The sequence below is a fragment of the Lineus longissimus genome, chromosome 9 (assembly GCF_910592395.1).
Source record: "Lineus longissimus chromosome 9, tnLinLong1.2, whole genome shotgun sequence".
NCBI lineage: Eukaryota > Metazoa > Nemertea > Pilidiophora > Heteronemertea > Lineidae > Lineus > Lineus longissimus.
In genome coordinates, this window is record NC_088316.1 from 3,743,091 (window position 1) to 3,757,122 (window position 14,032).

The 14,032-nt window shown below is 41.1% G+C and overlaps 1 protein-coding gene across 3 annotated transcripts in view; it reads right to left on the reverse strand.

The window, feature by feature from the left end:
* The window catches only part of LOC135493223 (uncharacterized), a 210,670-nt gene that overhangs the window by 12,186 nt on the left and 184,452 nt on the right, over positions 1-14,032 (reverse strand). For 2 of the 3 annotated variants that reach the window (XM_064780332.1, XM_064780334.1), the window contains 12 exons: positions 13,753-13,804; positions 12,637-12,753; positions 12,108-12,215; positions 11,513-11,644; positions 10,902-11,021; positions 10,447-10,583; positions 9,650-9,866; positions 8,970-9,047; positions 5,041-5,076; positions 3,738-3,842; positions 1,437-1,581; positions 473-678 (listed from right to left, as the gene is read on the reverse strand). In XM_064780332.1, coding sequence (XP_064636402.1) covers positions 473-678; positions 1,437-1,581; positions 3,738-3,842; positions 5,041-5,076; positions 8,970-9,047; positions 9,650-9,866; positions 10,447-10,583; positions 10,902-11,021; positions 11,513-11,644; positions 12,108-12,215; positions 12,637-12,753; positions 13,753-13,804 — 1,453 coding nt within the window. The remainder of the gene's footprint in view (positions 1-472; positions 679-1,436; positions 1,582-3,737; positions 3,843-5,040; positions 5,077-8,969; positions 9,048-9,649; positions 9,867-10,446; positions 10,584-10,901; positions 11,022-11,512; positions 11,645-12,107; positions 12,216-12,636; positions 12,754-13,752; positions 13,805-14,032) is intronic. The other variant, XM_064780333.1, reaches the window with a different exon arrangement.

Here is a 14,032-nt window from a genome sequence, read left to right on the forward strand (position 1 = left end):
TTTTACCAATAGATGTCATTTTAGTGGTATTAAATCCCGGGGGGGGGGGGGGGTCACTCCTCAAAGACTGTGTAGCACATCATATGTACAAAAGATCGTTGCCAAGGGGGTGTTTTTTTGATCACATTGGCGGGTCTTACGAAGGCACAATAAGCCCCTCATTTCACCCTGACCATGCAAAAGCTCACAGAAATTAATGAAGACACACAGGTCCATCATTAGATGTAGCAATTCCAGGTTTGTGTAACGTAATTCAATCGAAAGTGATTCACAAGGGAGTATTCCTCATCCAAGGCAGGGTGATTGTTTTTGCGTGCCACAACAGTTAGGTGCCAATCAGGTTTATTAGGCCAGTGACGCTGTGTTCAGCCGGAGCCTGGCACTCTAACCACTATGACCGCTAAATTTCCGAGCAAGAATTGTATCAAATGCTGCCCTCTTCAAAATGTTGAATCGAAAGTTGACCGCTCACCTTAATTCCTAATTCTTCCTTAATCTTTGATATGTAATCCAGATTATCATGGTAATCTGGTGGCCCCTTTGATAAGTCGATTAACCTATCGTTTTCCTTCCCAACGCCATTTTCCTCCGCGTCTGGGTTGACGATGTGCGCGTCGTCGTCAGTCACGTAACTCCATTTGTCCGGGATGACGTTATGCTTAGCGTGGTAGGGTGGAACTGAAAGGTAACAAACTTTTCCTTTAACACATGAAACCCTAAAAACCCCTTTTCAGAATCTATCAGAGATAGCTCAATATGCTTTTTTGCAATAGAAAACCTGCGAGAAAAAAAATTCGGCCATTTTGAAAAGGCCCTTTTCATAGGCAACATATGTTTACCGCGGCATAAAAGTAAAAATATACAACCTTATTCAAGCAATTTACTTGGAGTTGTCCATGTCTTTCAATGTTGATGATATTTTGAATGCTTTTTGGTGATGATTTGGTTTGAAACATGACTTTTATGTCATGGTGAACTTACGCTACCTGTGAAAAGGCCTTTTCAAAATGGCCGAAATTTATTTCGCAAATGGTCTATAGGTTCCCTAAAACCAGAGCTTGCTGAATCACCAGATGAAATTATAACTATGCCCCCTAGCTGTTTTTTTTCTGGTTGAAAAGTGTCAAAAAGTGACAAAAACGACCCCCTTTTCAGCACTCCCAGGTCAGAAGTGCTTTCCTGCTGGTTCTAATGCATCAAATGAATCAGTTCCTTCATCACCCTGAAGATGGCATTTGTGTTGTTTTAACCATTTAAGCTTTCAGAGAACTATATGATAAGAACTAAGTTTCAACATTACGAGGGAAATTTCTGTTGAAAGGTAACACTTCAGATTGCAAAATTTGCGTCTGTGTTTCATTTTCGCAGATTTTGCGAATAACCTAGCACCAAGTTCATAACCCAATATATTTCTATCTCAAAATCATTTCACTTACTGTGTTCCTTCTGCATTGAATCAAAACTTCCCGGGACGACCACGAATATATTCCTATTTTTGTCGGCAAAGAGCTTATAATATCCTTCCACGAGCGCCATGAAATCCTGAATGTCTGTGTTCATCATCAACAGAGTTGTCTGTCGCTGAAAAAGAATAAGGCGTAAACGTTGAATTAGGAACTTGGGTTGCCAAGCAAGAGAAACATAAAACAATGATGAACGAATTTACCTGACTGTGACTCGTCCCGTGTCAACTGTATCTGTCGATGATGAACTTACCTGATTTTGTGACTCATCCCATGTCAACTGTATCTGTCGATGATGAATTTACCTGATTTTGTTACTCGTCCTGTGTCAACTGTATCTGTTGATGATGAATTTACCTGATTTTGTGACTCGTCCAGTGTAAACTGTATCTGTCGATGATGAATTTACCTGATTTTGTTACTCGTCCAGTGTCAACTGTATCTGTTGATGATGAATTTACCTGACTTTGTGACTTGTCCAGTGTCAACTGTATCCGTTGATGATGAATTTACCTGATTTTGTGACTCATCCCGTGTCAACTGTATCTGTCGATGATGAATTTACCTGATTTTGTGACTCGTCCAGTGTAAACTGTATCTGTTGATGATGAACTTACCTGATTTTGTGACTGGTCCAGTGTAATCTGTATCTGTCGATGATGAATTTACCTGATTTTGTGACTCGTCCCGTGTCAACTGTATCTGTCGATGATGAATTTACCTGATTTTGTTACTCGTCCTGTGTCAACTGTATATGTCGATGATGAATTAACCTGATTTTGTGATCGTCTAGTGTCAACTGTATCTGTTGATGATGAATTTACCTGATTTTGTGACTCGTCTCGTGTCAACTGTATCTGTCGATGATGAATTTACCTGATTTTGTTACTCGTCCTGTGTCAACTGTATCTGTCGATGATGAATTAACCTGATTTTGTGATCGTCTAGTGTCAACTGTATCTGTTGATGATGAATTTACCTGATTTTGTGACTCGTCCCGTGTCAACTGTATCTGTCGATGATGAATTTACCTGATTTTGTGACACGTCCCGTGTCAACTGTATCTGTGGATGATGAATTTACCTGATTTTGTGATCGTCTAGTGTCAACTGTATCTGTTGATGATGAATTTACCTGATTTTGTGATCGTCTAGTGTCAACTGTATCTGTCGATGATGAATTTACCTGATTTTGTGACACGTCCCGTGTCAACTGTATCTGTCGATGATGAACTTACCTGATTTTGTGACTCGTCCCGTGTCAACTGTATCTGTCGATGATGAACTTACCTGATTTTGTGACTCGTCCAGTGTCAACTGTATCTGTTGATGATGAATTTACCTGACTTTGTGACTTGTCCAGTGTCAACTGTATCCGTTGATGATGAATTTACCTGATTTTGTGACTCATCCCGTGTCAACTGTATCTGTCGATGATGAATTTACCTGATTTTGTGACTGGTCCAGTGTAATCTGTATCTGTCGATGATGAATTTACCTGATTTTGTGACTCGTCCCGTGTCAACTGTATCTGTCGATGATGAATTTACCTGATTTTGTTACTCGTCCTGTGTCAACTGTATCTGTCGATGATGAATTAACCTGATTTTGTGATCGTCTAGTGTCAACTGTATCTGTTGATGATGAATTTACCTGATTTTGTGACTCGTCCCGTGTCAACTGTATCTGTCGATGATGAATTTACCTGATTTTGTGATCGTCTAGTGTCAACTGTATCTGTTGATGATGAATTTACCTGATTTTGTGACTCGTCCTGTGTCAACTGTATCTGTCGATGATGAATTTACCTGATTTTGTGATCGTCTAGTGTCAACTGTATCTGTCGATGATGAATTTACCTGATTTTGTGACACGTCCCGTGTCAACTGTATCTGTCGATGATGAATTTACCTGATTTTGTGACTCGTCCCGTGTCAACTGTATCTGTCGATGATGAACTTACCTGATTTTGTGACTCGTCCCGTGTCAACTGTATCTGTCGATGATGAACTTACCTGATTTTGTGACTCGTCCCGTGTCAACTGTATCTGTCGATGATGAATTTACCTGATTTTGAGTCTCATCCTGTGTAACTTGTATCTGTTGATGATGAACTTACCTGATTTTGTGACTTCTACAGTTTAATTTGTATCTGTTGATGATGAACTTACCTGATTTTGTGACTTCTACAGTGTAATCTGTATCTGTTGATGATGAACTTACCTGATTTTGTGACTCGTCTAGTGTAATTTGTATCTGTTGATGATGAACTTACCTGATTTTGTGACTCGTCTAGTGTAATCTGCACCTGTTGCATAGAATCACTCTCTTTACTTATCACGATGCTGTCGATATCTTCAAACTGAGCTATCAATGCCAACTGAAACAAAGAAAATAGAGGAATCATTTAAATACTTTAAGACCGTTACCATGGACAACTTATTCCCAGGGAATATTCCTTTGACTGTGAATCAACCTATGGCACAATAGGCCCATTATTCCTTTCAATGACAACCTGATTGTCGTTTATCACCGTGGGCCAACTTCGACCCTGATTTTGGAAAAATAACTGGACAACTTCCTTGGCTTTGAGTTCACTGCTAATCAAAGTAGATGGCATGGTAGAGCATGATAGAAGTTCTAACACATCTTGTTTCTTGATTTCTGAGAGAAAGTCGTGTTTGAAGACAGGAAATATCTAATTTTTTTGATAGTTTGCACTTCTTCTTTTGACTCAAAACTAGACTCACACAAAACTAGGATTGACACAAAGAAATCTAACAGAAATCTATCAAAAATACAAAAATAGCATAATACACTTCTTTACTCTCTGTATAGGGCAGAACTAGAGAAGCCTTAAAATACACACAGTTTGTCAGTCTGACCGATTTTGATTGAGTAGTATTTCAGGTAGCTTTCAGGGTCCAGGAGGTTTATTTCAAACAATAGAGTGCACTTAGAGTGAACGTGTTTGATATAAGATAAGATTTAGCAAGTTTTAGGCACAAAAAACTGAAGTTTTACTATCTGAATCACAAAACAAATAACATTTCATTCCTGACATGTTATAAAATAGGGTGGGGCAAGCTGGGCAAGGTGGAACTTGAGCATTGCCTATTGTGGACTGGGGTAAGCTGGGCAAGGTGGAATTTGGGCATTGCCTATTGTGGACAGGGGTAATTAAGCTGGGCAAGGTGGAATTTGAGCATTGCCTATTGTGGACTGGGGTAAGCTGGGCAAGATGGAATTTGAGCATTGCCTATTGTGGACTGGGGTAAGCTGGGCAACATGAGATATGAGCAAATCTTGGGTAAGCATAGGACCTGGTATTTATGAAGTTAGTATGACCTGCTACTGGTATTCATAAAGTTAGTATGTGGCATGGTTTAGGACCTGGTATTCATAAAGTTAATATGGGGCATGGTATAGGATCTGGTATTCGAAAGGTTAGCATATGACATGGTGTAGGACCCTGGTATTCATAAAGTTAATATATTGCGTAAAGTTGGACCTTGTATTCATCAAGTTAGTATGAGGCATGATGTACTCTATGGAGCTTAGACAGATAGACTACTTACACCATGCAGAAAGTCAGAATATAACACCTCCCTGATCTGAAATGATGCCGTCACCACAAAATGAGCTAGAAATTCGATTTAAAAAAAAAAGACATAACAGCCAATCTTTTTTAGCCAGCTACAGCCAATAAATAACCATATGCGTACAACACCACTGATTAACAGTTCGTAATTAGCAAAACCATGACAACTGTAACTTTGGGTTTTTGCCGATTTTCTTTGAAAACTTATTTAAGGTCGCGCACCTGTCATAAAATGTCTAGTAAAGGTTGAACACAAAATAGCCCCTTCAACAAATGTGATTTCCCTTATGGTGGCTGGGAAGGTTAAGATCTTTTTGAAATGTTGAGAAAAAATTTCTTCCCCATATTTGAATAAGATTAGTAGTGTTATCAATTTCGGTTTTACTAAAGTTGCGGGGAAGTGTTGATTTGAATTCAAGCTCAATAATAGCTGGGAAGACATGACAGCATTTACTACTATTTTCTATATCTTACAGACAGCATTTACTACTATTTTCTATATCTTACAGACAGCTTTTACTACTATTTTCTATATGAATTGAATGAATTGAATGAATGAATGAATGAATGAATTGAAAAACTTATATTGGGCGCCTTTCCGTGGTCCACCACGCTCAAGGCGCCACCCCCCCTAAATAGTCCTCAAACAAGGTAGTTTTGAGTTGCCTCTTAAATGATGTTTCTGGTAGAGCCCTGACGGAAACAGGAAGTTTGTTCCACAGGTATGGGCCACAGCATGAGAAGCTGCGGTCACCATACCTGGACTTACTTCTTTTGATTTTAAGCGCCTTGAACGTGGTGGACCTCGTACAGCCGCTTGTCGCCACCAGCAAATCTGACAGGTACATCGGACCCCCACTGCTCACTACTGTCTTGTGTACAAGAGTCAGAATTTTGTAAACGACTCTTGCCTTGACAGGAAGCCAATGGAGCTCGCGGAGCAGTGGGGTGATGCTGTCAAATTTCCTGCGGCGACAAACAAGCCTAGCAGCGGAATTTAGCACACGTTGCAAAGGAGCCAGGGTCTTATCTGGTAGACCATAGAGTATGGCATTGTTAGTGTCTAGTCGGGAGACAACCAATGCGTGCACAAGCCTTACTACTGAGTGACGATCTAGGTATTTCCTTATCCTCCCAATTTTGTAGAGGCTGGCATAGGCAGCTTTGCATCATGACCGCCAGACCCCGTTAGCGAAAGATGAGCAAAATAGGTGGAATGCCTCTCAGCTGGATGTTTATAATAGGTCAGATAAGCTGATTGATTGCACTCCAAGGCCTTCCTCCTAGACATCTGCTATTGCACTACAGACACCACCTGCTGTGTTAGGTTTACCTGTCTTACTGGGTTCATTACACTTGGTGCAATATGGGTATGTGGATTATATCGAATGCACTCAATGTGTTGCTGAATTCGTGCCATGAATTGTTATATAATGTTATATAATGATGAGTCATGGATTGGTCAAGGAACAGTTGCTTCAATGATTGTGATGCAGAGAAGCAGTGTATGCTTCTGCATTGGTTTCTATCTGATGTCCATGAAATTTTCGTTCAAAGTCACTCTACAAACCCTTGGCAGATTTGAAGCAATATTCCTGTTTGTCACTGTTACAATACACCTTGGGATTTCACCCCAGACTGACCATAAAATTCCTAGGCCAAGGTCTGCATGGTCTGTGTGTTAACAGAACAGGTAAAGATGAAACAGCATGCTTCATGCTAAACTGGACATTGCAGGATAGGCAGTATATCCACACCTGATGCATTGCAATTTTTTTAGCTTAAGTTGAAATTGGACGGATAGTTCTGACCTGGCTACAGGGAGTCTGTGTCAGTAAGTAGGCCACGCAATAGCATACATTATATAGGTCGCAGGGATGTGTACTATTTTCAAGTTAGGTCGAGATAGAGGCAAGGCTCCTCTCCTAAGAGTAAGGGTGGGGGTGGTCAAATTCGGATGGATAACAGTGAGCCCAGGGTAATCTAGTTGTACCCCATTCTGTCCCACCGCTTTGCACACGATCGCTCTTCGCAGGGCGGAACAATATATTGTTTAAAGCCTTCAAGGCCCCTACATCATTATTGTTTACAGGCCTAACTTAAAAAGCAAGGTACATGTTTTAACCAGTCTGATGAAACACTATGAAAAAAAAAAAATGTTTTTTTCACATAGGCCTACTATAAACAAACAGTCCGAAAAAGCAGTTACATCCTGCACCATGATCAACTACAATATTGCAATATAGAAACAAGCATCCGACAGGACCAATCAGGTCTTCATCTGAAGCATTGCCATTAGGCCTACATTGAGTACACTCTGATTTTGTCAGATGATGTGCCACTTACAGGCAGGAGTAACGATAACAAATTCTGTAACACCTGCTGTGGTAGGTCAGCCAGACATGCCATAGGAGATTAGGCTAGATTGCGCTAATCTCTGATCACGCCTGATTACCCTAATAACAACATCATCGGGCAATTCAAAGAGAAACTCCAACCTCACGGCCTCAAGGCATTTGCCTTTGCAGCCTGAGGTTCGCTTTTTAACCTTCGCTAACGGGATCTGGCTGTAATGTGTCATTTTCACTTGAGTCTGCATAGTCATTCCCTCATCGAGCCACACTCCCAGGTCCTTAACGCATTCAGATTTTGGAATCTGAACTCCGCTGATACTGATACTGGGAATGGATCCCTGTCGACGCGTTGACACAAAATTGACCATGTCCGTTTTTGGGGCATTAAGACAGAGCCAATTTGTTGACAGCCAAGACTGGATATGGCCTATTCCACCCTCCGTGGAGGCAACCATGGCGCTACACTGGGCGTTGTCACCACATCGAGCAGAAGTCAACAACTGATTATCATCAGCGTACAATTGATATGGAATGCATGCTCTATTCATGACGTCTCCCAATGGAATTGTATATATCGTGAAAAGTACTGGGCCCAACACAGACCCTTGCGGCACTCCATACTCCAGTGACACAGCATATATTACAGACAGCTTTTACTACTATTTTCTATATCTTACAGACAGCTTTTACTACTATTTTCTATATCTTACAGACAGCTTTTACTACTATTTTGCTATATCTTACAGACAGCTTTTACTACTATTTTTCTATATCTTACAGAAATGTGTCAGCAGGATTGTTATTTGTCAATTCAAAAGCAGATTTCTAGTAAGCTGAAGCATGGCAAAAATATCTTTTGCAGTTCACCATTTTCGTTTTTATCCTGTTCTGTCAAAGGATGTATGCAGGCATGCAAACAGCCAACTGGCACATTTTAGGGAGAAATTCGGATTTTTCTTTTTTAAATATAGGGATTTTTAGGGATAAAAAGCAACAGTCTTTTAAAAACAGATTATCGGAAATTAAAAAGAAGGCCGCGGCTATTCTTACGACGATCCCTAATGCATTTTACATACAAACTACTGGTTATTCTTACAACGATCATTTTCACCTTTTTGGGCCTTAATCCTAACCCTGACGCTCACCCTGACCCTAACACTTACTCCTAGCGCCAACCCTAACCCTAACCCTTCCTTTACACAAGTCTTATCTCCCTAGATCCTCAGTTTAATCTCTGAAATCGCATAAATCCTAAGTTACGACTAGTCGTAAGAATAGCCACTTTGTAAAAAGAAACTATTCAGTTAATTCCAGCATATATTTGAGCTCCATCTTCATGGTTTTTGGGGAAACAATCAATACCTCCGGTTTGGTATCAGTTCCTCAAACTATAGATATGGTTAAGCAACACAGTGATAGATGGCGACACCATGGACTTCGACTAAACCGTTCAAATAATCAGATCTCTCCCAAATGAAAGCGACATCATCTGGCATGCCTACACATGTTACATATTTTCCTTCAACACAACTTTTTTCATTTCACAACTTACAGCGTTTGTTTTAATACTGGTCACGACACTTATTCCACACTTCGGCCCGACTAGCACCATCGCTTCAGTTTTTCTCTCCTGAAAAAAGGAAATGGACATTATTTGTAGGAAGCAGGTAGAAGTATTTTTACATTTAAAAATGTCATTGGCTCATTGGCTTCTTGGGAGAAATCGTTGCTCTCCAGCGAAGAAGGGGAGCATGCCTCGTGCGACACCCCAAAACCGGCAGAGGGTAGCAAGAATCTCCAATGTCCACCTTTAAGAAACACCCCAATAATTCTGTTCCTCTCGTTAAAATATGGTTGTCTGTCCTGAAGATTGGCTACTTTTTGGTCTATCATATCGTCCCAAAAAGACCATTTCCCCCTATCTTTTTTTAGATGCAGCAATTCATATCGTAAAGCAGAATAGGCACTTTGGCCTACTGCAGTGGCAGATCTAAAAATTCATATGTTGTATGGAGAGGGGAGTCACAGCACCAATCAGGCATTTCCATGCATGGTGCCAAAGATTTCTGGGCATCAGAAGTAGTTATCAGCTTGTTGCAGAGAGGTGCCCCGAAAAATCATTGCTGTTGACCAAAAAGGGGAGCATGCCTTATGCCTCAACCCCCTAAATCCCCCACTTTACTTTTCTCTACGAAGTTATACGGATGAAAAGAGATTTATTAACCCTCTTACCACCAATGTGACCATAAAGCACCGTCCTCCAAAACTCCTTAGCTCTCCGACTATCTTCATATAGTGCAGTTTGGCCTGTAGTTCAGTCAACTGTTTTTGTCCTGGGGCGAGGTTGTGGTTCATTTTGACGTAATGGCCAATCATCTTGCGGAGATCTTTTCCCTTCATGCTCTCGATTAGAGAGTGCGAGACGAACTTATCCAGGCCACAGTCTTTTCTGAAAATTGGGATAATCAGTCAATTAATTGACCCGTCAACCAACAAACTGTCAATCAAACAATCAATCAATCAAAGAAAGAAAGAAAGAAAGAAAGACATCTTTTCAGCGAAAAAACTAAAGATCTAACAACAAATTTGGACCACAAAGAGTCTTCAAAGTTTGTTGACGCTATGCATGTTTATATCAACGCTGCACTGTTAAACATAATACATGCCAAGTTGCATCACACTGGCATGTGGACTCCAATACAGGCTCGTTTCAATAGAGGCTGATTTCCAGTGGGACCACCTTTGAATAAAATGTACCGGTGGCATGTGGACTCCAATACAGGCTCGTTTCAATAGAGGCTGATTTCCAGTGGGACCACCTTTGAATAAAATGTACCGGTGGCATGTGGACTCCAATACAGGCTCGTTTCAATAGAGGCTGATTTCCAGTGGGACCACCTTTGAATAAAATGTACCGGTGGCATGTGGACTCCAATACAGGCTCGTTTCAACAGAGGCTGATTTCCAGAGGGACCACCTTTGAATAAAATGTACAGGTGGACTGGCCCTTTAACAAAATATCAACTTACTCGATGCTTTTAATCGATAATTTCCCCGTAATGTTTTTACTAAGCGCGTGCTGCTGTATATGAAGAGCCGCAAGTCGAAGTGCGACGTCATATTTCAATTCCGAGGCAAAGCGTTCGTGGACTACATCATTGCAACACTGGAAGGGAAACGGTTCGAATAAATATTGGATCATGGAGCCACACGCAAAATGAAGAGAACATAGCTCTTTAGCCTCCCCCCATTACATAGAATGAGGGAGTATACAGTACAAGTATACTCAGGAGACCCTCTAAACTTGGAAGGAAGGCGAATTTTACTTACCCCCTTTCCACAGAATTTTCATTTCCCCAAAGGAAGGGAAAATACTAATTTCACCAATGATGATATTGACTACATCCGACATGCTGTTTAAATTTGGTTTTGATTGTGAATTTTCGAGAATGGCAAAACAATGCTCAGGAAAATTTTACTGTACCTGTCGGTAGAAATATTCAAATCCTGTTGTGTCCTTGTTAACCAGGTCGTAGGCGTCCTTTGGAACGAACGCCACCCTGAACAGACATTTGAAATGCTGGGCACCAGGACGTGACGCAATCTGAAAGTGAAGTACGAAAACAATTTACGCTATAGCATTCCGCGAAGATGACGTCACTGCAGCTGCTGCCCTCTATTTCTCCATCGCTGAATTACAGGCGATGTCGGACAAACATGCGGTTTCGTAATGGATTCAGGCTTTTTAACTAGGGCAGTAATATGCCTAGATTCAATCTGGCACATGTCCGAGTGTTGGAAATACTACATAATTGTTCTGAATATTTCTCTCTCTGACTCTATGGTATCATTCATGCTAAAAACAATGCAGGGTCAAAGATAATTGACTTTGAAATAAGCTCAAATGCGTAGAAATTAGTGTCGATGTCCGACTGTCACGTGACTAAAACGTCATCAATATCTTATGCAAATGACCTTGTGAGCTATAAATAGTAACTTCGCGGAATGCTATTGGGCAAAACATCCTTGAAAATGTTCTCAAAGGGTTAAGTTTGTCAACTAAATTGGAGCACGTTGGCAAGTAGGACTGCTTACCTCTGATAATGTCTCATCCTCCTTGAGAATGTTCATCTTGCCGTGAGAGGGCGACCTCATGTCTTGTAGCACCAGTGCAAAATGCTCAATACACACAATACTCAGTTTCTCTTGGAGAGAGTACAGCACATCCTGAAAGAATCAAAGGCAGAATTTGAGAGAGACTGATAAACATCTATCGTTTCTGTAATCGATGTTGTCCATCACCAGCAAATGTAGAATTTCGCGTGGGTGTCGGGGATTGAGGGTTCTAAGGGTCAAGTCCATGTTTCTCAGAAACATTTGACCAGGAGGAATACAGCACTTAGACAGGTTTTTTTTCAGTACGTAGAGGGTTGCTTGATTACCCAAGAGGTCCTCCAATTATTATTGTATAACAAGAATATTTCTCAAAAAGTTGAGATTTTAAATACAGTGGAACCTCTCTGTTAAGGACACCCTCGGGACTGACAAGTGCTGTCCTTAATAGAGAGGTGTCCTGATTGGAGATGTCAAATTGAATGGAAACAACCAATTTGGGACCAAAACTAGTGTCCTTAATAGAGAGGTTGTCCTTAATAGAGAGGTGTCCACTAAGGGAGGTTCCTGCACTTACCTTAACAGTTGTTTTACTATCATACTTGAAAGACTTGGTTTGTCCGTTTTCTAAGAAAACCTTGAGGACATTTGGCATAAATGGGACATAACTCTCGTTGTTGGACGGCTGGAAGAAAATTATAAGGAGGCGTTTAGCTGAGGAATATCTGACATGGTCGGTCCCCTAGACGTGCAGTTTTTCAGGCCGACTGGTACATTAATGTGCTCGAGGCACTCACAAATCTATTGAAGTGGGCTACTATACCACTGCTTCCTGTTCCAGTTTTTCAAGCTGCGACCTGTTCCATTGGACTTGTTCGAACAAACTGCCCCCAGCCCTTCGAGCAGAGACAAACTTGGAAAAATTCAAGACACAGTTGAAGACGCTGCTGTTGAGGAGAGAGGAAGGGTGCTTTGAGTGTTGTATTTACCCTGGAAAGGCCACACATAAATGATAATTATGACTATGACTATGACTATGACTTTGACCAGACTGACTATGACTATGACTATTATTATCATGATTATTACTTTCATCGCCTACTTACATGAGTGAGGATCTTGTCACCGTTAACCGTGACGGATTCGGCAAATCGGACTCTGGAGGGGTTGGACTTTAACTTGGCTTTCTTGGCGGCTGTCAGAATGGCAGATTTTCTGTTGGACTGAAAAACAAAACAGAACAATTTCTCATGAAAACATTTCAAGAATGTTTCTGTTTCATTTGATTCCAAACCAATCTTGACGAGCCGTAGTGTTAAGAATTTGGAGATCATCTTGAGAATTGATTGTGAGTTAAACAATCGCATTTAGCCCCAATATATTGATCCTCATGGTCCTTCAAAATTGGCAGAAATCTTACCAAATATGTCATCACAGAAAACAGTAGGGTGTCCACCTTAAAGGGAGTCTGTAGGCAGGAGCGAGGCCAAATATGTCATCACAGAAAACGGTAGGGTGTCCACCTTAAAGGGAGTCTGTAGGCAGGAGCGAGGCCAAATGTGTCATCACAGAAAACAATAGGGACTGTCCACCTTAAAGGGAGTCTGTAGGCAGGAGCGAGGCCAAATATGTCATCACAGAAAACAGTAGGGTGTCCACCTTAAAGGGAGTCTGTAGGCAGGAGCGAGGTCAAATGTGTCATCACAGAAAACAGTAGGGTGTCCACCTTAAAGGGAGTCTGTAGGCAGGAGCGAGGTCAAATGTGTCATCACAGAAAACAATAGGGACTGTCCACCTTAAAGGGAGTCTGTAGGCAGGAGCGAGGTCAAATGTGTCATCACAGAAAACAATAGGGACTGTCCACCTTAAAGGGAGTCTGTAGGCAGGAGCGAGGTCAAATGTGTCATCACAGAAAACAATAGGGTGTCCACCTTAAAGGGAGTCTATAGGCCTGAGCGAGGTCAGTCAGATTGAGTTACACAAGGTTGCTGATAGGTGTTTCTCTGATATCAGTCACATACATCAAAACCATTCACCTTGTACTAGGAATATATTCAATGCTTAATTAGATATGACCCAGTCCCCTATATAAACATTGCATTGTCACCTGAACGAATTTAACCCCACATGACCAATTCGACCCAATAGCTCCTGCTGAAAGTCCCCCATTTTGTATTCCGCAGAGTTGCCTTAAGCCATTCTAACTTCATACCAATACTTACATTGTCAGCAAAAGGTTGGCACACTGTCAGGTTGATGGACTCTTTGCAAGATCTGAAAGGAGAGACACATACATCATCATCAATCATCATCAGGTTACAGCTCTCAGCCGATATTTGCTCCTTCCATTTCAAACTGACGAAAACATCATCGTCCAACAACCCGGGCATGCACTCTGCAATGACAGCATAGTCTTGTGGAGCATCTGGTCGGAGACTGAAAACAATGTAGAAAAGGATCTTCGCTGTTTGTTAAAGATTTGAAATTGTAACTGAATTTGAA